Genomic DNA, 22822 nt, shown 5'->3' with positions numbered 1-22822 from the left:
TTTCCAACAATCAACAATGGTTTTCGTGGTCATCATTAGATTTTGACTCTTAATTTCAGATTTCTTTGGTATGTTGAATTCAAATTCCATCATCAATAAAATTGTTAATCAAGTTTCTTGTACTTTAAAATTGGAGATAAAGCAGGCCAAGCCAGAAGTAATTCTACATCAACAATCTTACTTGGAGCATGTCAATCCTAAAGTTGCTTGTGCCAGGTCCATACAAAAAACATTCAGCTACCACCAAGGTTGGAATGGAGAAGCTGTGCAGTCTTGTTGGACAGCTCAACTGGTGAGGCAAGCAGACAAGACTAGGTGCAACATTTGATGTGTTAGAACTTTGTCTTGTGGTGAGAATCTGAAGGTTAAGGATGTCTCAAAGATGAAAAAACATTATAAAGCAAAGATTGAGAAGTTCATGCTAAATTCCCTATGTCATTTGATCACCAAAAATAACACTTTGTTTAGCAATACCCCCTACATCAACCTTGGTGCTGGGCATGTCAGTGCAAGTAAGTTCACAATATTCTTCACAGCACAGTGTTCCAGCCTTTGAACTGGAAGGCCTTGGTTCAAGTCCCATCTAAGTATTTCTAACACTTTCTGTTTTTAATCACAATTATTAGTTTATCAGATATTCCTCCTATTGATAAAACTTTATAAGTTATAGATGTTTCTTTTTCAGACTATTTTACAAACCTTAATGAAATATTACCATTTAAAACCTGTTCTGAATCTCAGTGTTAAATGTCAGATCAAAAATATTCTTGTTTATGTGCCAAAGCAAAAGATAAAATCAATATTAAATCCACTATTTCTAATATTTTCAAAATAATACTTCTAGAATATACAACAGCGGAAGTATACTAATCACTGACAAATAGCTAAAGATACAAAATGCTGACAAAAGATAGCCTTAACAATAAAGATATTATTTTCTTTCCCCTATAATTAACATTCACCTGACACCTTTGTGAGAATAGAAACTAAAATAAGCTATGGCAGGGTACAGAATTTTGCTATGAGAAAATATTACATATTCACTTTTTTGTTAAATCAAGAATTCAACTACATAGCTTTCTCATGCTATACACATTTCTAATATTGGAACATGATATAACTTATTTTCCTCATAGAAGTATAACTAAATGTTAATGATGCAGTGGAAATTAGTATACTGGATATCATTTATAATTAACAGATTAAGTGAAATAAGGATAATGTTGGATGACCTTTAACTGTTGGCGAATTCGGTCAATGAAGAAATGCCAGCAGTTCTCTCTGGTGTCCAATAATCCAAGACCTCGAAGCTCCATTCTCATGGTAGATATAATACTGTCCACTTCATCATCATTGAACAAATCTGGAATATCCCCTGAAACACAATAGTACATTTGTGTGTTGAAAGTTTCAGTACAAATATTTCTTTAGTTTTCGAAATTAAAATAGATTGAAACTATGGTCAAATATAAGCAAACCTATTAATATTGCCAAACCATAGTGAGTAAAGATAAACCATTAATTAAACTGAAAATGTGCCTACAGAATTTATGCAAAAAGAGCTGCATTCAGAATTGAGGAGAAAATCTTTGTGGTAGTGGGCAAAACTACAAGTTAGTTAATTTGAAAGCGTTGACTGAATGGAGACTTACTCTACAGGATATAACTCCAAAATTGTTTAATATACTATTCCAGATGCATTATACATAATAAATGTATTATTATTGCATGAAGCTACTGTCATGACCACATTAGCATACCCATTGTGTGAAATGCAAACTTGAATTTTTGTTGCTTGTTTAGCTCCCTTTTTAGGGGAGAAAGTGAGGTCTGCAGGAATGTTGGCCATTCCTGAAGAAGGGCTTATGCCCGAAACGTCGATTCTCCTGTTCCCTGGATGCTGCCTGGCCTACTGCGCTTTTCCAGCAACACATTTTCAGCTCTAGCTCCCTTTTTAGTTTATTCAACATGCTCTAATTTATAAATGGACAATAGCAAAGCTTTATTCTTAATCAAGATCAAAGATTAGTTACTGCACAACTCTATCTGAAAATTGCCAAGTAAAAAGCTAATACTGTTATTAGCTAAAAATACAAAAATTAAGAGTAGGAATGGATAGGACGATATGCATAATGATAAAAGTAAGATCAGACAGTTATCACTGCAGATCTGTCACTTGTTTGAAGATTAGCCTTTCTGACGTGAAGGGGTTGAAAACCAGAAGCCAGAATTCAATAATCATGACAGTTATGTAGTTGAATAGTAGGAGTTTGCTTGAACCGGTGATCTCAGTAAGCAGTGTGGGATTTGGGAAGTAGAATAAACATTTCTTTCTCTTTACTGATTCTGTGGTTATGGCGCTTGCAGATCACCTGCATTCTTTCAACAGAACTGAAGCTGATTTCTGAAAAACCTTCTTTCTGTTCTCCCTTTGGTTGAGAATTCCCCTACTCTGGTGTCTAGAGTTTTTCTTGGAGGACTGCTTTAAAAAAAAATTTCACATCCTGTCATACACAGATTAAAAGCTTAAAATGGTTGCTATACTAACATTGATGAATTACTGTTTCACAAAGGAAAGTAAATTGTGTTGAAATTTTTATGGTGCCCTTTAATTTTTACACATCGAGAGTCTGGTGCAAAGACTAATGAAATCCTAAATGCTTCGCTTTATAATTGCTGCCAAGGTAAACTGTGTGCAGTTTGACTGACATTGAATCAACAACAGCAGTTATGATACATGGAATCATTTTTAATATGGGGTCCTTATTTCAAAAAGTCAGATTAGGCTTCTTTATAAAGTATGCATTATACTTACACAGTTTATAAGATTATAAGAAATAGGAACAGAACTATGCTGTTCAGCCCCTCAAGCATACTCCGTCTTTCACTAGGATCATGGATGATCTAACATTCTTCATGTGCACTTTCTCTGTAACCTTTCATTCCCCTACTGATCAAAAATCTATATTGCACTTTAATATACATAAGGACTCTGCTCCCATAGCTCTCTGCGGTAAGGAGTGGCAAAGACACTCAAGCCTCAGAGAAGAAATTCCTCCTCATCTGAGACATAAATTAGTGTTCCGTTATTCAGCATCTATGCCCTCTGATCCTAGACTTTCCATGAGGTGAAACATCCTCTCAACATTTACCCTATCAAGTCCCTTAAGAATCCTGTGTGTTTCAATGACATCACCTCTCATTCTTCTAAATTCCAGTGAATAGACTCCCAATCTGATTAACCTTTGCTCTTAAGATAATCCTTCCGTACCAAGGATCATCCTTGTGAACCTTCTCTGACCTGCCAAAGAAATTATAAGTTTCCTTAAATAAAGGGACCACAACCCCACACACTACTCCAGATGTGGTCTCACCAGCATCTTATATAGTTACAGTAAGACTTTCGTACTCTTATATTGCAACCTCCTTGAAATAAGGGCCAGTCTTGTTCAAGAAGGGGAGTAGAAATAACCTTGGTAATTATAGACCAGTGAACCTTATTTCAGTTGTGGGTAAAGTGTTGGAAAAGGTTACAACAGATAGGATTTATAATCATCCAGAAAAGAGTAAGTTGATTAGGCATAGCCAACATGATTTTGTGAAGGGTAGGCCATGCCTCACAAACCTTATTGAGACCGTTGAGAAGGTGACCAAACAGGTGGATGAGGGTAAAGCGGTTGATGTGGCGTATATGGATTTCAGTAAGGAATTTGATATGGAGGCATAAAATTGAGGGTGACTTAAAAGGTTTGGATCAGCAATTGGCTAGCTGAAAGAAGACAGAGAGTGGTAGTTGATGGGAAATGTTCATCCTGGAGTTCAGTTACTAATGGTGTATGCAAGGATCTGTTTTGGGACCATTGCTGTTTGTCATTTTCATAAATGACATGGATGAAGGCTTAGAAGGATGGGTTAGTAAATTTGCAGATGACACTAAGGTGGGTGGAGTTGTAGATAGTGCCGAAGGATGTTGCAGGTTACAGAGGGACATAGATAAACTGCAGAGCTGGGCTGAGAGGTGACAAATGGAGTTTAATGTGGAGAATTGCGAGGTGATTCAGTTTGGAAGGAGCAACAGGGACAAAGAGTACTGGGTTAATGGTAAGATTCTTGGCAGTGTAGATGAGCAGAGAGATCTCGGTGTCCATGTACATAGATGCCTGAAAGTTGCCACCCAGATTGATTGGGTTGTTAAGAAGGCATACAGTGGGTTAGGTTTTATTGGTAGAGGGATTGAGTTTTGAAGCCACGAGGTCGTGTTGCAGCTGTACAAAACTCTAGTGTGGCCGCACTTGGAATATTGCGTGCAGTTCTGGTCACCGCATTATTGAAAAGATGTGGAAGCTTTGGAAAGGGTTCAAAGGCGCTTTATTAGGATGTTACCTGGTATGGAGGTAAGGTCTTATGAGGAAAGGCTGAGGGATTTGAGGCTGTTTTCATTTGAGAGAAGAAGGTCGAGAGATGACTTAATTGAGACATACAAGATAATCAGAGGGTTAGGTAGAATGGACAGTGAGAGCCTTTTTCCTCCGATGGTGATGGCTAACCATGAGGGGACATAGCTTTAAATTGAGGTGTGATAGATATAGAACAGATGTCAGAGGTAGTTTCTTTACTCAGAGAGTAGTAGGGGCATGGAATGCCCTGCCTGCAACAGTAGTGGACTCGCCAATTTTAAGGGCATTTAAATGATCATTGGATAAACATATGGATGAAAATGGAACAGTGTAGGATAGATAGGCTTCAGATTGGTTTCACAGGTGGGTGAAATAGAGGGTGGAAGGCCCTGTACTGTGCTGTAAGGTTTGATGTTCTTTCCATTAGGTCCTCCAATGCGTTAATTTTGTGTGTTTGTGCACAAATAACCCCAAGTCCCATTCTGATGCAGCTTTCTGCACAATTTATTCTGCATTTAAATCATGTTCTGTTCTTTTGTTCTCCCTTCCAAAATGAACAACTTCACATTTTCTCACATGACACTCCATTTGCCAACTGCTTGCCCACTTACTTAAGCTCTTATGTTATGATTTACTTTGTTGAACGCCTTCTGGAGTCCAAATGCAACACATGTACTGGTTTCTCTCAATCCTGTCTAGTTGAAATTTCCCCAAAAGAACTCTAATAAGTTTAATCAGACACTATTTCCCTTTAATGAAGCCATGCTGGCTCTGCTTGATTCTGACACTAATAAAATTGGAAAAATGACAGAATATTATTTGACTCCTGGTTTACATCAAAAGGCCTTAAAATGGATACATATCGTTATGATTATTGCTAGCGGATGATGACTAATATTGGAGGACATCCATACTTCAGCAGAATCTACAATTCAAGCGTTAAAGACCGTATTGAATCAAAACATGCTATGTAAAGAGATTAATGCAATTTGCAACATTTTATTGCAGTTGGAGAACTTTGAAAATCATGTCAGACATTCCATTTGAAGATGTGAAACCACATTAAGATTGGGGAGTAAGTCCTCAGCAAGTGTAATGAGTCAGTTCATAAGGTTTCTTGTATTGATCTTTTCTGCCAATGGAGAGCTGGGTGATGCCCCTGAAATTCCACAGTTGGATGTGTCCCCTTTCTTGAAGACTGTCACAATCATGGCAACCTTAAGATCATTCAGGACTTTCTCTTCATTCTGGATCTGAGGATGAAGGTCGTGGAGTTTTAATGCTAGCTCTTTTCCTCCATGTTCAAATATTTTAGCAGGGATCAAATCACTGCTGCTTCTTTGTCATTCTTTATATGTGTAATGTTTTTGTTGTCTCCATTTGCTGGACTCCAAGATGATCTCTAAATGAGCATTTTGCAATGGAGTTGAAAACACTCTCAAACAACAATAGATTATTTATTGAAAAGGTCTTCAAAATGCTCCCCCAATGGGCACTGACAGTTTCCCTTTCTTTGATCAGATCACTTCCATTCTCGGGTCTCCAAGACGTTTGTCTTTGTGTAGTCAGCCAGACGTAATTTTTGTGGCAGTGAAGGATACCATTCACGTCAGTAAGTGTTGCATTTTCTTTGCTTTATTTTTCCACTAACTGTTTTCATATGGTAGATTCTCCTTTACTTCTGCCTTTGCTTATTGGTAAGCCAGCTTCTTTGGTTTGTGTTTCTCACCAATACTCTGTCCAACTGTTATAGGATTTCCCTACCGGGTGTTCTGGCTGGTTTCCATCGGGTTCTCCAGTTTGTTCCCACAGTCCAAAAATGTGCAGATTAGGTGTATTAGGCATGTTAAATTATCCATAGTGTGCAGGGATGTTCAGGCTAGTTGGATTAGCTGTGGGAAATGTAGGGTTACAGGGATAGAGTAGGGGGGATGTGTCTAGGTGGGATGCTCTTTGAAGGGTTGGTGTGGACTTGCTGGGACAAATGGCCTGTTTCCACCATGTGGGGATTCCATTATATTCCAATTCCATTACAATAAACAAATTCTGCTTGCCTTCTGAATCATGCGTTATGTTAACATTTTGTGATTCGTTAAGTAGGACATCTGGATCCCTCTGCATGAGAGTGTTCTGAAATCTCTCCCAATTTAAAATGCATTGTGCCATGTCTTATGGATGCTGTGACAGCATAACTTTAAAGATGCATGCATTATATCATCAAACGCAAGGGAATAAAACACTCAAATTCCAACTTACCTCAGATCACTTGAAGCATGACACTCTTTTGAAAACATACTTAACTATTGTAAATTAATAATTTAACGTTAACTAGGATACTTATGAGCCAGAGGAATGTATGGTTTGTGAACAATATTAGTTATAGTAAATGACTGTTAGATTTTTCAATGTGACATCCATGCCCAGTTTCCTATGTTACAGCAAATAATACAAACTTTATAGCATTAGGAGAAACACCCTTTTGTAGGCAAATGTGTGTCCATTGTTTTTTTATTCTTCCAGCCAAAGCAGAGAAGCTCACCTTTTCCCACATTTGATTCAATCAGCCAAATTCTTGCCCACTCATTTATATTGTCTATATCTCTTCCCAGACTCATGTTCTCCTCTCAACACATTTTCTTACCTCTCTGTGTTATCAGCAAATTTGGCAACCATATATTTGGTCCCTATGTCCAAGTCATTGATCTAGATTGACAACAGCTAAGGAAACCACACTGATCCCCATGGCATTCTAGTTGTTACATCTTGGCAATCCAGAAATGAAACATTTATTCCCACTGTGTTTTTATTTAGCTAATCGATCCTCAAAGTATGCTAATGGTATCACTGACATCATGAGTTTAATGGAGAAGCTTGCTAGGGTATAACAGAAGGCAGTTAAGAGTCAACCACATTGCTTCAGGTTTGGAGTCACATGTAGGTCAGACGAGGCAAAAATAGCAGACTTCTTCCTTCAAGCAAAGAAAGGGAACTACAAGGATATGAAGTAAGAATTACCAAAAATGGACTGGGGAATTTTACTAAAGAGGTAGACAGTGGATAGGCAATGGTTCTTGTTAAACAAACGAGTGCAAGAATTACAACTATTATTCATTCCTGTTTGGCAGAAAAATAAAACAGGAAAGATGGCTCAATTATACCATCTTGCCAAAGAAATTAGGGACAGTATTAGATTCAAAAGAAGTAACACACAAAACTGGTAGAAAAAGCAGGAAGTGTGAGAATTGGGAAGAGGGCAAAAAGTTTGATCAAGTGAGGTTAAAAAGTACACAAGTGCAAAATTGCAGAGAACATAGAAAATTACCTTATATACACCTCTCATGTCTCTTCACAGTGCCAGACTAGAGTCAAACTCAGCAGGGTCTTCTTTCCCTTTTGATTCTGCCAAGTCCATTGCCTTGGCTGTGGGTTCGCTAGATAATAGGTAGGGATAGTGGGAATCTTGTTCATCCATTCATGCATGTCACTAATTAGATGATGAGGCATTTGGCTATTTAATCACACTTAGATGAGAGCCTAGTCCGAGTTTTTATGTTGCATTCTGGGTCATCCAAGATGGAGGACAGGATAAAATTGTGGCTGTAAGAGTTGCTCCTTTTTTGAGGTATTTTCAGTGTTGGAGTGGATTTCCTCGAATTCTAGGAGCTGTAATTACTGTTTTATAAGCCATTGCACTGTTTTGGAACTTTGGAGAGAAACAAAATCAAAACAACGGCACTGTAAAAACGAGGAAGACAGACAGAGGGCAGTGACTGTTAGCAGTAATTTAAACGGAAAAAGAAATCTACATTGCTGTTTGATCAAGCAGTAACCTGCACAGCTGTGGCCTTTGCTGTCTGTTTTCAAGTATCTCTGGACATCAGGGTTTGTTGTAAGAAAAATAAACAAACAGCAAAGTTCACAGCTGATCTTGCTTGTGTGTGGGAACTCACAGCAGCAGAGCAGCTAAGTGGCTTCTTATAATGTAACTTTACTAGTTTTCCTCTGGAGATCTACAATAATGGGTTAGAATGGATTTTTAAAATTTATATATTGTCATTGAGATTGGTTTCTTGATTGAACTTTAAAAATATAAAAGCATTGATACTAAGCCAGTCTGGAACAGTGCTTTTACAGCAGTAGGACTTTGCTATTTTCTGGGTCTGTAGATTGTTCAGGAGCAAAGATGGCCTTTAGTACAGTGATGTGCTCTTCCTGTTGAGTATAGGATATTAGGGAGAGTTTCCATATTACTGATAGTTATGTTGCAGGAAGTGTGTTTGGTTGCAAATCTATTGGATCAGTTGGAGCGGCAGTGAGAGGTAATGAGGATTTTACAGGAGTTAGGGGGTATGATGGATGGCAGTTGCAGGGAGGGAGGAAAACTGAAGATACATCAGGCACATGTGTGACATCCAGAAAAGTAGGAGAGGGAGGCAGGTAGTGTAGGAGTCACCTGTGGCTATCTCAAACATGTATAGGCTGTTTTGAAAAATGTAGGGGGGTGATGGACTCTCAGGAGAATGTAGCACTGCCAAGTTTCTGGCACCGAGATGGTGTAATATAAAAAGGAGTACGTCAGGTTCCAAGCAATTGATTTTGATAGGGGACTCTCCAGTTAGAGGCACAGTCAGATGATGCTGCAACCAACATCAGAAACATCAAAATGGTGCATTGCCTCCTCGGAGCCAGAATCAAAGGTATCTTGGAGAGGGTGCAGAATGTTCTCAAAGGAGAGCAGGACCAGCAGGAGGTGATTGTACACATTGGCACTAACGGCACAGCAACTAAAAAGGACGAGATTCTGAGGAGAGAATACAGCAGGAATTTAAAAAGTGTCCTCTAGAACAGAAATATCTGGATTAGTCCCAGTGCTACCTTGTCTATTTACCCTATCCATGCCCCTCATAAACCTTTATAAGGATGGGTATATGAACAGGAAGGGTTTAGAGGGATATGGGCCAAATGGGACTAAATTTATTTAGGATATCTGGTATGCCATGGATGAGTTGGACCGAAGGGTCTGTTTCCATGCTGTACAACTCTATGATTGTGACTGTATCATCTGTACAATAAAGCAGCACTTTTAAAAAGTCTTATGTGGACTCAGGCTGATTTCATATGAGAGCAACACATCAGATCATGCAATAAGAAAGTCACATAGAATCAAGCAAATAAATGTTGCAACAATGAAGACAATTTAAATTTGTCTTGCTAAATGAACTAAAGAAACCTAAATCTGATAAAACCATTAGTTGATTTTATGAACAAACAGCTGATGTATCGCATCAACTTACAATTGTATAGACAGTAAAGAAATAAGAATCCAGTTTAGCACTTTGCCATCTATGGAAACAGACCAGTATGGTAACCGAAACACTGAGCCAAATTTCCCCTCACTGCAGTGGCTTGGGTATTGTCAGGAAAGTTGGGAAAATAAGAAGAGATAAAAAAAATCACAATCTCGAGGTTGAGAACAAAGTTTCCAATTATCCCTTAAGCTTTAAATGGTGACTTCAGGATCTAACTATTGAGCGGCAATTACCTTATTTCCGTGCATTTGCACTTCAATGTTTACCCAACTTGCTTTATTTATATGCCTTTTTCTATTTTCCTCTCCTCTGAGAGAAACCTGACAATGCAAATCCCCAACATTAAATCAGTGGGTACCTGGCAGCTGGGGCCAACTGACTGTTTGTCCATGTCTTTGTCCAACTCTGTCTTCACTACAATATCCCTACATGTTCCATGGACACCATCCTTCTCCACCTTTCATCCTTCAACAAATGGCCAGCCTTGTCACATCATGGTGTCTGTTCTTCATCCAACTTAAACATCATTTCAGCCCTTCAAGATTTGACTGTGGACTCAAGTACACCTGGCTTTTTTCTGACAGGTTGCTTCGCATGCAGGGACACACATGCATCTCTACACAGGATACATCTTATGTTTCCTAGCTTGATTTCTTAGCACTCACTCACTTTGTATTTATTCTGTGCTCGTGTTGTGTTTTTTAAAGCTCAGATGGAGAGGCAGGCAGATTGTCACAGTGGGGAGTACTGAACAGTTAAAGTGGTGGACATCTCACTCTTCAAGACCATGCTACATCAATGCCACACCTATAACAGGTGCCAAAAACATACACGGAAAACACCCAATATACAGTTCAACTAAATAGGCATATCTGAAATTCAAAAGGGAGTAGTTCTTAGTAGGATCAAGGGGGAATTAAAGGAGGATAGCACTACAGTCAGGTAAAGAACTTGTCAGATTTGACACAAGAAATTTGGCCATGATCAGTCATGCACTTGTTCCTAAAAGAGTCCAAGTGTCCAGAGAATCAAGGAATTGGGCCATGGTCAGTGCTGTAGGCCCAGTACTACCATCTGTGATTATAGTTAGGTCAGTCTGAGTGCATCAGTGTGGTAGATGTCCATTTTCTATTTTCCTCTCCTCTGAGAGAAACCTGACAATGCAAATCCCCAACATCAAATCAGTGGGTACCTGGCAGCTGGGGCCAACTGACTGCTTGTCCATGTCTTTGTCCAACTCTGTCTTCACTGCAGTATTCTCTCCTCAGAATCTTGTCCTTTTTAGTTGCTGTGCCGTTAGTTCCAATGTGTACGATCACCTCCTGCTGGTCCTGCTCTCCTTTGAGAATATTCTGCACCCTCTCCAAGATACCTTTGATCCTGGCTCCTGGGAGGCAATGCACCATTCTGATGTTGGTTGCAGCATCATCTGACTGTGCCTCTAACTGGAGAGTCCCCTATCAAAATCGATGACACAAAGGGAGGGATTGAATATGGTGAAGAGTAGTTAGCAGTCTTGCAGGACAAATGGTGAGGTGTTCCCAGTGAATGAGTAGGAAGTGTGAACAATTGGAGGGGTTCATAATTAGGCAGGATAAGTGTCAGAGCTATTGAATGGAAAAGTTCTATGCACTAGTGAGAATTGTAGCGCATGAGACTTGATGAGAACTCAGTGCCGTGACAGAGTTAGAGTGAGTGATATGGCTCTGTGAGGTAGCAGAGAGAGAATGGTAGCATTTCCCCTTGCAAACTGCAGAAGGTCACTGACGTTCTTGCTGTACTGATGGACATTCCTTTTAACCCAGATGCAGCACCGACCCAAGCTAGTGTGTCCAGGCTCTCTGGGATTGGTGGAATAGCCTCCTTGGCAGTCAGCAGGAAAAAAATAACTGCCTTCTTCTCTATCACCCAGTCCACCAGCACCTTGCAATCTCTGTTCATGAAGCAAGTGGGGTGAATGTTGCTTGTTGGGCTATTTTTTCTGTGATAATGGTGGAGCACCACAAACTAAGGGGAAATTCCTTACAGCATCATAAATTGTGACCAGCTGAGCTAAAAAGTACGGTGCCAACTACACGAATGCCATAAATGTCTCGGCAGTGGCGAATCTCCACCTCTGCTGAGTGATTCCACCAGTAGGTGCTGTAGAGCTTAAGTGCATAATTAATAGGAAGGTTGCAATGGCAAAGTCACTCCAAGCCATGATGAACTGGGTGCAATGACTCCAACTCAACAAAATGAGAACATTCAGTGCGCTAATTCAGATGTTCTCTTGAAATGCCTCTGAATTCTTCATCAGCTCTGAACTAACTGCATCTGCATAAGTTCCACTGACAACTAAGTTTAATGACATCTATCCACATATACCAGAAAGCCAATTGAGACCATCTTGAAGATTTCATACCTTAACCTTTTTTCCCTTTATTGACTAACATTTATTGGCCTTTTCTCTCCAAAATTAATTATTGCAGAGAAGATTTTCCTTCTTTTAAAACAGATGTATGTGTGCGTGTGCATGTGCATGTGCGTGGTGGGGTTTGTATTATTTAAAAGTCTAAATTTTCATACCTTCATATTTCCAACTATGCATTAACCAATTTTGTGGCTTTGTTGAATAAATCTTGTTTTAGAATAAATTAATGATTTTGTTGTTCAGTAAAGAAACCTGGATCTTTTTATTCTAAACCTGCCCTTTGTTGTCATCATGGCTATCCCTTGAAGTCGAGGATGATGGTCTTCATACCGTTGATCTATTTATGGGCTCTCAGCTGGCTTATGAGTTCAATCTTGGCTTTGAAAGTTCTTCAGCATTCAGGACAAGTAGTTCCAGATGACAGACTGGGCTTTGGTTGTTGCTGCCTCACTTTCTATTTTCATCTAGTTCTGCACATCTATTGGCTTTGAAAGTTGCTGTTCCTTCTCGGATGATGGTTTGCCAGAGTTTCCTGTCCTTGGCATTGGTTTCCCAATTGTTGATGTTGATGTTACATTTCTTCGTGCTGGCTTTTAAAACATCTTTCAATATCTTCTGTTGTCCACCTCTTTTAAATTTGTGTTCTTTAAGATAGGAGTAGATTTGTTTCAACAGATGTTCGTCAGTGATCCGAACAACATGATCTTAGTTGGTTCTTAATGACGCAGGCTTCAATGCTTGTTGTTTTTGCTTCATTCAGCACGCTGACGTTGGTTCTTCTATCTTCCCAGCTGATAGTCAAGATGTTTCGAAGGCAGCGTTGATGAAACTTTTCAAGTGCCTTCAGATGTCATTGGTATGTTATCCAAGTTTCTGATGCCTACAGAAGAGTTGAGATCACCACACTGCTTTGTACACTAACATTTTGGTGTCTGTCCAGATGTCACGAGCACAAAAGACTCTTGTTTGGAGATGTCCAAAAGCTGTTCTCTTACATTTAGACGACCTGGTCGAGTAAACCTACCATAAAATTGGCTATTTCAATGACTAGGTAAAGCATTTAAATTTACATCATGACCAGCAGACAGGAGGGAACTAAACCATGATTGTATATTCCAACATTAGTTGTAATAACATCAAAAGTCTGATAGACAATTTAAGGAGATATTCTTGTGAGAAATGGATAGGAGTTTTGGATGTCATGACACAGAATTGGAATGCAATAGTATTTTACAGAGTAAAGGGAATACATTAATTAAAGGAGGGATAGAACTAAGCACAGATTTGCACTTGTCATGACCGCAAAATATTAGCATTCAGCGTCAGAACTCCTCTAAAACCAGTATTATCTGGAATCTAGTGCAATTAAATGTGGAAATCCAGAAGATGCCAGCGATTCTAGACTTCTCTCGAACATGTACTGCAATTGATTAGATCTTACTGAACTAAAGAGAACTTCCACTTCGATATGAACAGTATTTCTGAAAAAGTTCTTCAAAAAGGTACGCCTTATTGAATGAGGTTTTAAGCAGTATACAATGTTCATAACTATCACTAAAACAGCCTCACTTGCCCTGAAAAAAATAACTTCCACTTTGCTGAATGTCAAATTTTTCCATTATAAATAATTTCACATAGAAATTATCTTTTTTTGAAGTTTTTGATACTTTATAGTTTTTACCTTAATCTCAATTATATATCACAATTACAAATTTTAAATGTTACTAGAAACAAAATAAAAGAGACTCGGTGGCGATTATTTGTTGCTCTGCAGTCTGAGAGAGCAATGTTATCGGCTGCCTGTCTTGTTGATGATATCACCATTGCTGGACAACAAGAAATCTCCTTGACTTGGCACCAGATTCAAACTGACACCGGTAAAGGTGAAATCCACATCATTTTACTTAGAAGCTAACAGCAAGTGTTAGCATCTATAAAATCAAGTCCTTTTTGTTCTTTACTTTTATGCATTTGTCCTTTGAAATAATTCAGGAACATAAATATATAAGTTTTCTCCAAACGTTTGTCTAAAATTGTCTTTCTGTCCTTACTCTATTATTGTATAAAGACTAAATTTGGTCAACAAAATGCAAAATAAAAATATTTCTGCCTTCATATCATATGTTTACATTCATGGCAACCGTCTTGTTAGAGCCATCTGCCAATAGAACACTTACTGCAGGATGTGGTTGTGGCCTCTAATTCTTTTACAGGTTTCACATTTCCCACTAATCTAGTCTGTTAACTTTATATACTCTCCATTAACCACACTCTCATCCCTTAGCAAGATTTGCAACCTTTGACATGTTGGGTGGAGAAATTGTTTACGGAACTTTAATTTACTGTTTAGGTGGATCTGATTCTTATAATCTGATGCCATTAATACGTGTCTATCATTCTGAGGAATATTAAGTTTGTTAAAGTAACACAATAATGCTTTAACTGGGTAAACTGTAAATTCAATGTCAAAATGAAAGGGTTTGCTGTAGTTGTCAGACTGTTGGTGAGATCACTTCTGGGATACAGATTTCAGTTTGGTGTACTCATTTAAAAAAAAGGATAGAAATGTATTAGCAATTCAGAACAAGTTCATTCAACTGATCCCTGGGATGGAGTGTTGGTGGGGGGGGAATGGAGAGTAAAGAGTTGTTATTTTAAGGAAAGCTTGGATATACTGTGCCGGAATCTGTTGGAGTTTAGAAGAGGTAAGCTTAACAAAATAGACAAGATCCTGCAAAGACTTGACAAGGTGGTTGTGAAAAGATTGTTTCATCGTATGGAAAAAATTAGAGGACACAGTTTAAACTAAAGGGCTGACCACTTAAGTTACAGATGAAGCCTAATGTTTTCTCTCTGATGGTCATGAATTTGGCAACTCTCTTCTCCAGACACCACGATCACTCAATATTTTTAAGGTAGAAGTAAACAGATTCTTAACTAACAAGGGAGACAAAAGTTATTGCAAGTAGATGGGAGCATGGAGTTGAAGCCACTATCAGTCCAGCCACGATCTTATTGAATAGCAGACCAGGCCATACTTCCTACCTTTCAACCTTCACCTGGGCAGGTACCTTCTGTGGCCATGTTAATTTTCATAAAGCCACTTTGATTAGATTAGATTAGATTACTTACAGTGTGGAAACAGGCTCTTCGGCCCAACAAGTCCACACCGACCCTCCGAAGAGCAACCCACCCAAACCCACTCCCTTATATTTATCCCTTCACCTAACACTACGGGCAATTTAGCATGGCCAATTCACCTAACCTGCACATTTTTGGACTGTGGGAGGAAACCGGAGCACCCGGAGGAAACCCATGCAGACACGGGGAGAATGTGCAAACTCCACACACACAGTTGCCTGAGGCAGGAATTGAACCCGGGTCTCTGGCGCTGTGTGATGGATAGAAATGGAGTCAGCCGTTATATGTTCATTGGTTTATTTCCAGACTTGCGCATTACAAGCATACACCTCCTAACCCCTTAGCCAAGTCTTAGTCTAAAGCTATGAATGGTGATTCAAGTATTATGAGTTAACACTCAACACATACATTCAATCAAACATAATAAATATACACATATACAATGAACAGAATGATCTTTCTGAACAATTTATAAACCCATTTTGACAGGTGTACTGAAGTTATGATGTCAAACTCAAGTGGTTTAAGAATGCCTCTTCTAGTCATATCCCACAATATCACCGCTCTAGAATCAGTTAGGGTCTGGAGTTATATTGTCACTTTTACATTACTGTTAAGAAGAACATCGAACAGTGGTGCAGCAGAACTCAAGTTATACCTCATTGCAGCTCCGATCAAGTAATATATGCCTGAGCTGTTAGCCAGATGAAAGGTGAGAGCAGCTGCCCTTGACATCAAGGAAATATTTGAAAATATTTGATTACTGTGCACACTGATGCCATAAAAGGGCTCTCAAGACCATAAGTAGTGTTGTTCAGCTAGTCAGGAGTTTATTTTAGATTTTAGAAAACCTGATTAAGAGAAGCACTTGAAATGGTTTTAAAATAGTTTGAGTTTTTGGAGATCTACAAAACAACTTTTTTTCTTTTAATTCTAAGAATGTTATCTTATTAGTTTTATGTAATTGAACTGTATTCATATCGAAGGCGAAAACAAATGCACCATACTTAACAGCAGTTCAATTTGAATCTAGATACAGCAAATCATATAAATTAATGCAGAATAAAGTAACCTCAAAAGAAAACCTATTACAAAAAGTCCTCTGATTCAAGATATATACTTGCTACGAAAATAGCTGAACCACTTTTCCTTTTAAATGCTATACTTAAAATGTAATGACCTACAAAAAGTATCCAAGATGATGAACTCTCAAAACTTGTCTCTGAAATATCTTTGAATGAGATTTGCACATTAGCCATGCTAAATAGTGTAAAGATCTTCCTTGAATGCATTCAGCATTTATTGATTGCAGCAAATTATGTTTGGCTTGCATGCTTCAAAAGGGTCACAAAGGGTGAGGTAATGGATGTTATATAACTAGTCTTTACGGTCGACCCCTCACCTCTACTGATGAAGTCTATTCAGTAATCCAATGACCTCTGTTCATTTTAAATATCATATGTCTGAACTGTTCTAAGGATGAATATTCCTGTCAAACTCTTTATGCAGAAATCTGTGGTGCTATTACGAGAAAGTATCAAACTGAATTACTTACATTTGAATTAAAATGATCTATTACCTGAAGCCAACATGTCATTAATTAGAACAAGGAATCGTTCATCTGGTATTTGAGCATCTGTATGAAGGAATACTGTGCCAATGTTCTTCACTCCAACTTTAATATATAAAGCAGCAATGTCACCCTGTGTAATCATTAAGATAAAAAAAAATAGTAAGGAACTCTTAGGTCAAAACATAGTTACCTTTTCTTAGGAATCAGAATTCTTACCCTGAGATCAGGAATGCCATAGTTTTTCCGTAGTATAATCTGAAACACCTCCAGCGAACTGAGAAATGCAGCCAAACGGCACAAGCTTTGTTTGCCACTTCCTCCAACACCAACTAAAAGGGCATTGCCTCGTGGAGCCTCCAAAATGCGACTTATCCGACAGCTATGTCAATTAAACATGATCTCAGTAAAAACATGTTTCAGTCATGGAGGTCTAAATTTGTAACAAATCAGCTCAAATTAAAACACTTTCCCTGGTGAGCAGGAATGAAACTTTGTTATCAGAAAAATCATATTCCACTAAATGCTGCTGGTTAATGCATTACATCAACTCATATAAGGGTGGTAGATAAAGATGCATTTTAATGCTTCTCACATATCAATCTTAAGGAACTAGCCTACAAATACCCCCTGAATTGAAAAATATATTTGGATAACATCAATTCCAAAAGCAACAATGTTCATCTCAAATCTAAATGAAACTGCATATGCATTAAAATTGTTATTTTTAAAATTATGTTTACTTTTAGAATCTGATCATTACTGCATGATTGACATTTTTGCCCATTTCTGAAGATGGTGGCAATAGTAGATCTCCATCTTGAACTATGTATGCAGTTAAAAGTCCACTGCATTGATGTGGGACTCCCATTTGGAAAAGACTGGATAAGGATGGCAAACTTTCTTCCCCAAAAGCCATTTGTATAAGGTTGACAATGTGACAACTTCAGGAGTTTTTCTTTTACTTTTGACATTTTTTTTGCTGTGGATTGTTATTCCAGAGGTCAGATTTTCATACTCCAGATTAGGATGAAATCGTGGCTGTACCAAAAGTCATGATTGCCTCATTTCTTGCTTTTAACTTTTTCCACAGAAGTTGAGGTGGGCAATGGCCCCCACACCTGGTCTGGTTGACAAGGCAATTGTTAGTGTTGTGGCCCTAAAGTAAAACAAAAAACTGTGGATGCTGAAAATCTGAAACAAAAGCATAAATTGCTGGAGAAACTCAGCAAGTCTGGTATCATCTGTGCAGAGAAAGCAGAGTTAATATTTTGAAACCAGTGACCCTTCTTCAGAACGGATCTTGATGCAAAAATTATTGGCTTCTCTTCACCAATTGATGAGACATTTAAAAAAATTGCTGCCACGTCATATGATGATGCTAGTTGCAATGTTAAGTTTGGGTCATATGGGTCAGGACGTCTGGCTTTAATAAAGCTTTTTTGGCTTCTGTAAAGGCTCTTTCACATTGATCTTCCCATTTCCAATTCTTGTTTTGGCATAGAAAGTTGTGCAGGACATGAAAATGGTTGCAATGTTTGGGACAAACCTGCCACAGCAATTTAGCAAAACCAAAAATGATCATAGTTGGTTTACATTTTTAGGTGCTGGTGCCTCAGCTGTGGCTTTTCCTTTTGATGGTGACTTGTGTAGTCCCTAGTATAGTGTTAATGGGTTTCTGCTATTGGATTGTCTTCAACACGATTTATAACCATATGCAAGCCAAGGACAGATGGTCAACAATTGTCTGTCACCACACTGATCACCAATTGTTTCAATCTCCCTCAGCATCACTACTATTGCAATAATCTGCACCCAATACCAAAAGCTTTTCTATGCTAATATCATAGCATTGCTGTCACAACCATCAATGCTAGAAGTAAGATGCTCACAAACAACTTGCGCCTTCTACACTGCTACTTCCAAACCCAATGCCCCAGTAGAAGGACGACAATTTGGTCAACATTCCATCTGAACAACAGCTCATTAGGAAAGAATTCAAAGGTTTCTTTTGTGAAAGTTGACAAAGCAAGAGAATATTAAAAACAGGAGGTGAAGTAGGTTATGTGATTATTTAAATTGGCACCACTATTCAGTAAAATCGAGGTTATTCTACAACATCAACTCCTTTTTGCTGTATTCTTATACTCCTTATTTCCCCTAATATTTAAAAATCTATCATCTCATGTCTTGAATATATTCAACATTTGAACCTCCACAATTCTCTTGTTTGGAAAATTCCAAAGGTTTCCAAGCTTTTGTGTGAAGAAATTTCGCATCTAGTTCTAAACATGTGAACCCTTATTCTGATATGGGTGGTTAGAATTCAAGGTGGAGGCAGGAATTAACACATGGGACTCGTCCTACAGGTGGGATCTTCCAAGGAATCAGGTTGCAAACAGTCTAGAAGCAAATTAGCCACCAACATTCCCAAAAGCAATCAGACCCTCCTTCTGAGGCAGAGGCTTATCTAAGTACAGTTAAACATTCTGACCACTTTGGAATCCTCCCACTATCTCACCCCTCAGTCCTCTTAATCCTTATAGTCCCTCAACCTCTCATCCTCTCCCCTCACGCTAATCTCTTCAATTCTACCCTCTGCCTCTCACCTCACACCATCACCCATCACACACTTGCCATCACCCTCACCACCCCCTACCCAATAACCAGAACTCATAAGCCCCATTATAATAGTTGCAAGCTATTAAATAACCTATTAAACTGTGTGACCAATGTCAAACAGTTGTTAAAGGATTAGACAGTTGGATGACGGACAACAACCTATAAACACCAAGTAAACAAGAAGTCTACAGAACAGCTACCTCACTGGAGGTCTAGATTGAATACATAAAAACAAACAGAGAAAATGAACATGTGGTTATTATATTACGTCAGCCTTTCAATAGTGTGAAAAGTGCTCAATCTTTTTATCAATTGGATTAACTTTTTAAACCTATCTGAAGACTTTTCCACAGTTATAATGTTCATCTTTCATTTGACATCATGCCAGCTTGCAAAAGGGACAATCTGCTGAACACATTCTTTAAGGGGGAACTTATATCTTCCAATCACAGCACAAACAAAATCCACTTTACTGAGCTTGGTATAACTCTTGCTACAGCACTTATTGATGAACTATGAAGGAGGCAAAATGAATTCACTTTACCTGTGCATGACTTCTAGTATATAGCTCCTGTAAAATCCAACAACTACTGTAGTCCAGCTGCCTCAATTAAAGTTGAGAGACTTGTCAGGCTCTCAACAATGCCACAATGCTGTCACTTGCCTTGTTAATTGGAGCAGGTGTGCTTCCATACCTGTCCTCCCAAAAAAACTGAGGGCAGAAAGGAATATGGGCCCCCAGCCTGCCCCTGCAGGGGACATTTCTTTATAGCTCTGATTGTCACAGGTGTAACCATGAAAATCCAGCCATGTTACTCTATCGGCAAAATTTTAGGGTCCCCTGCTGACCAGTTTGCAGGCAGGTGAATCCATAAAACTCTCCCTGCCCAATTATCCAATAGTATTAAGGGTTCTGGGTAATCCAAGATGGAGGACGGGAAAAACTTCTGGCTGTAACAGCTGCTCCTTTTTTGAGGTATTTTAGGTGCTGGGGGTGATTTCCTCGACTTCCAGGAGCAGCAAATATTGTTTTATATACTGTTGCATTGTTTTGGAACTTTGGGGAAAAAAAAGTCAAAACAACAGCAGTTTTAAAAGGGAGAAGAGCAGACAAAGGAAACACATGATGAGGTCAGTGCAGGAGAGAGAGAAAGAAAGAAACTGACACCAGAGTGAACCTGTACAGTTACTACATTTGCTGTTTGAATTCATGTATTACTGGATATCGGAGTGCGTCTGGAAAATTAACAAACAGTGAAATTCAAAACTGATCATGGAGGATCTGTTTGGGCGAAGTTCACAGCACAGGATCAGATAAGTTAATTGTTTTAAGTGGCCTACAGAATGTCTGCAGTAGTGAGTCGAGTGGGTTCTTTCTTGATTATGTTTTTTTGAGATATGTCTCTTGATTAAACTTAAAATATAAGCCATAACTATAAAGTTAACCTGGGGCAGTTTTTTAGAGGAATAAGACGGTGTTAATTTCTGGGTCTGTAGATTGTGAAGGAGCAAAAATGGCCTTTAGTAGAGTGATATGTACTTCTTGTTAGATGTGGGAGTTTAAAGAGAGTTTAAGGGTTACTGCGGATTATATCTGCAATAAGTGCTGTTGGTTGCGAATCTTATCAGATCGAATGGATCAGTTGGAGAGACAGTTCAAAGCAATGAGGAATTTGCAACGACAACACTATCTGATGGATGGCAGTTATAGGAAGGGGGGGAAAGTTTCAGATACAGACACATAGGTGGGTTAACTCCAGGCAAGGTAAGAGAGGTAGGCACCTAGTGCAGGTGTGTTCTGTGGCTATACCCATTTCAAACAAGAATGCTGTTTTGGAAATTAGATTAGATTCCTTATAGTGTGGAAACAGGCCCTTCTGCCCAACCATCTACACAGACCCTCTGAAGAGTAACCCATCCAGACCCATTTCCCTCTGACTAATGCACATAACACTATGGGCAACTTAGCATGGCCAATTCACCTGACCTGCACATCTTTGTGACGGTGGGAGGAAACCAGAGCACCTGGAGGAAACCCACGCAGACACAGGGAGAATGTGCAACTCCACACAGACAATCGGCCGAGGCTGGAATCGAACCGAGGACCCTGGTGGTGTGAGGCAGCAGTGCTAACCACTAAGCCACCATGCCGCCCGTGTAGGGGGTGATGGATTTTCAGGGAAACGTAGCACGAACAGCCAAGTTTCTGGTAATGAGACTGGCTCCAATACAAAGAGGGGTACGTCGGGTTCCAAGAGATCAGTTGTGTTAGGGGATTCTCTAGTCCGAGGTACAGACAGAGGTTTCTATGGCCAGCAGCGAAAAATCAGAATGGTGTGTTGCTTCCCTGGTGCCAGGATCAAGGATGTCTCAGAGAGGGTGCAGAATGTTCTCACGGGGGAACAGGGGCCAGCAAGGGGTCATTGTCCATATTGGAACCAGCGACATAGGAAGGGAAAAGGTTGAGAGTCTGAAGGGTGATTACAGAGAGTTAGGCAGGAATTTAAAAAGGAGGTCCACGAGAGTAGTAATATCTGGAATACTATCAGTGCTACGAGCTAGTGAGGCAGGAATAGAAGGATAGAGCAGATGAATGCATAGCTGAGGAGCTGGTGTATGGAAGAAGGATTCACATTTTAGGATCATTGGAATCTCTTTTGGGGGAGAAGTGACCTATACAAGAAGGACGGATTGCACCTAAATTGGAAGGGGACTAATATACTGGCAGGGAGATTTGCTAGAACTGCTTGGGAGGATTTAAACTAGTAAAGTGGGGGGTGGGGTCCAGGGAGATAGTGAGGAAAGAGGTCAATCTGAGACTGATACAGTTGAGAACAGAAGCGATTCAAACAGTCAGGGCAGGCAGGGACAAGGTAGGACTAAAAAACTAAACTGCATTTATTTCAATGCAAGGGGCCTAACGGGGAAGGCAGATGAACTCAGGGCATGGTTAGGCACATGGGACTGGGATATCATAGCAATTACAGAAGCATGGCTGAGGGATGGGCAGGACTGGCAGCTTAATGTTCCAGGATACAAATGCTACAGGAAGGATAGAAAGGGAGGCAAGAGAGGAGGGGGAGTGGCGTTTTTGATAAGGGATAACATTGCAGCTGTGCTGAGGAAGGATATTCCTGGAAATACATCCAGGGAAGTTATTTGGGTGGAACTGAGAAATATGAAAGGGATGATCACCTTATTGGGATTGTATTATAGACCCCCTAACAGTCTGAGGGAAATTGAGAAAGAAACTTGTAAGGAGATCTCAGCTATCTTTAAAAATAATAGGGTGCTTATGGTAGGGGATTTTAACTTTCCAAACATAGACTGGGACTACCATAGTGTTAAAGGTTTAGATGGAGAGGAATTT

The 22822-nt window shown here is 39.2% G+C and overlaps 1 protein-coding gene across 6 annotated transcripts in view; it reads right to left on the bottom strand.

The window, feature by feature from the left end:
• The window catches only part of dnah9l (dynein, axonemal, heavy polypeptide 9 like), a 427363-nt gene that overhangs the window by 150699 nt on the left and 253842 nt on the right, over window positions 1–22822 (bottom strand). For all 6 annotated transcript variants that reach the window (XR_006312134.1, XM_043693606.1, XM_043693607.1 and 3 more), the window contains exons 53-55: window positions 17050–17212; window positions 16840–16963; window positions 1233–1375 (exon numbers count right to left, since the gene is read on the bottom strand). Coding sequence is in view for 5 of the 6 variants with exons in the window: in XM_043693606.1 (XP_043549541.1) it covers window positions 1233–1375; window positions 16840–16963; window positions 17050–17212 (430 nt within the window). In the remaining variant the exon portion in view is untranslated. The remainder of the gene's footprint in view (window positions 1–1232; window positions 1376–16839; window positions 16964–17049; window positions 17213–22822) is intronic.

The sequence above is a fragment of the Chiloscyllium plagiosum genome, chromosome 7 (assembly GCF_004010195.1).
Source record: "Chiloscyllium plagiosum isolate BGI_BamShark_2017 chromosome 7, ASM401019v2, whole genome shotgun sequence".
In the NCBI taxonomy this organism is placed as follows: domain Eukaryota; kingdom Metazoa; phylum Chordata; class Chondrichthyes; order Orectolobiformes; family Hemiscylliidae; genus Chiloscyllium; species Chiloscyllium plagiosum.
The sequence above is the reverse complement of the archived record's forward strand: the minus strand, read 5'-3'. Positions and strand labels throughout refer to the sequence as shown.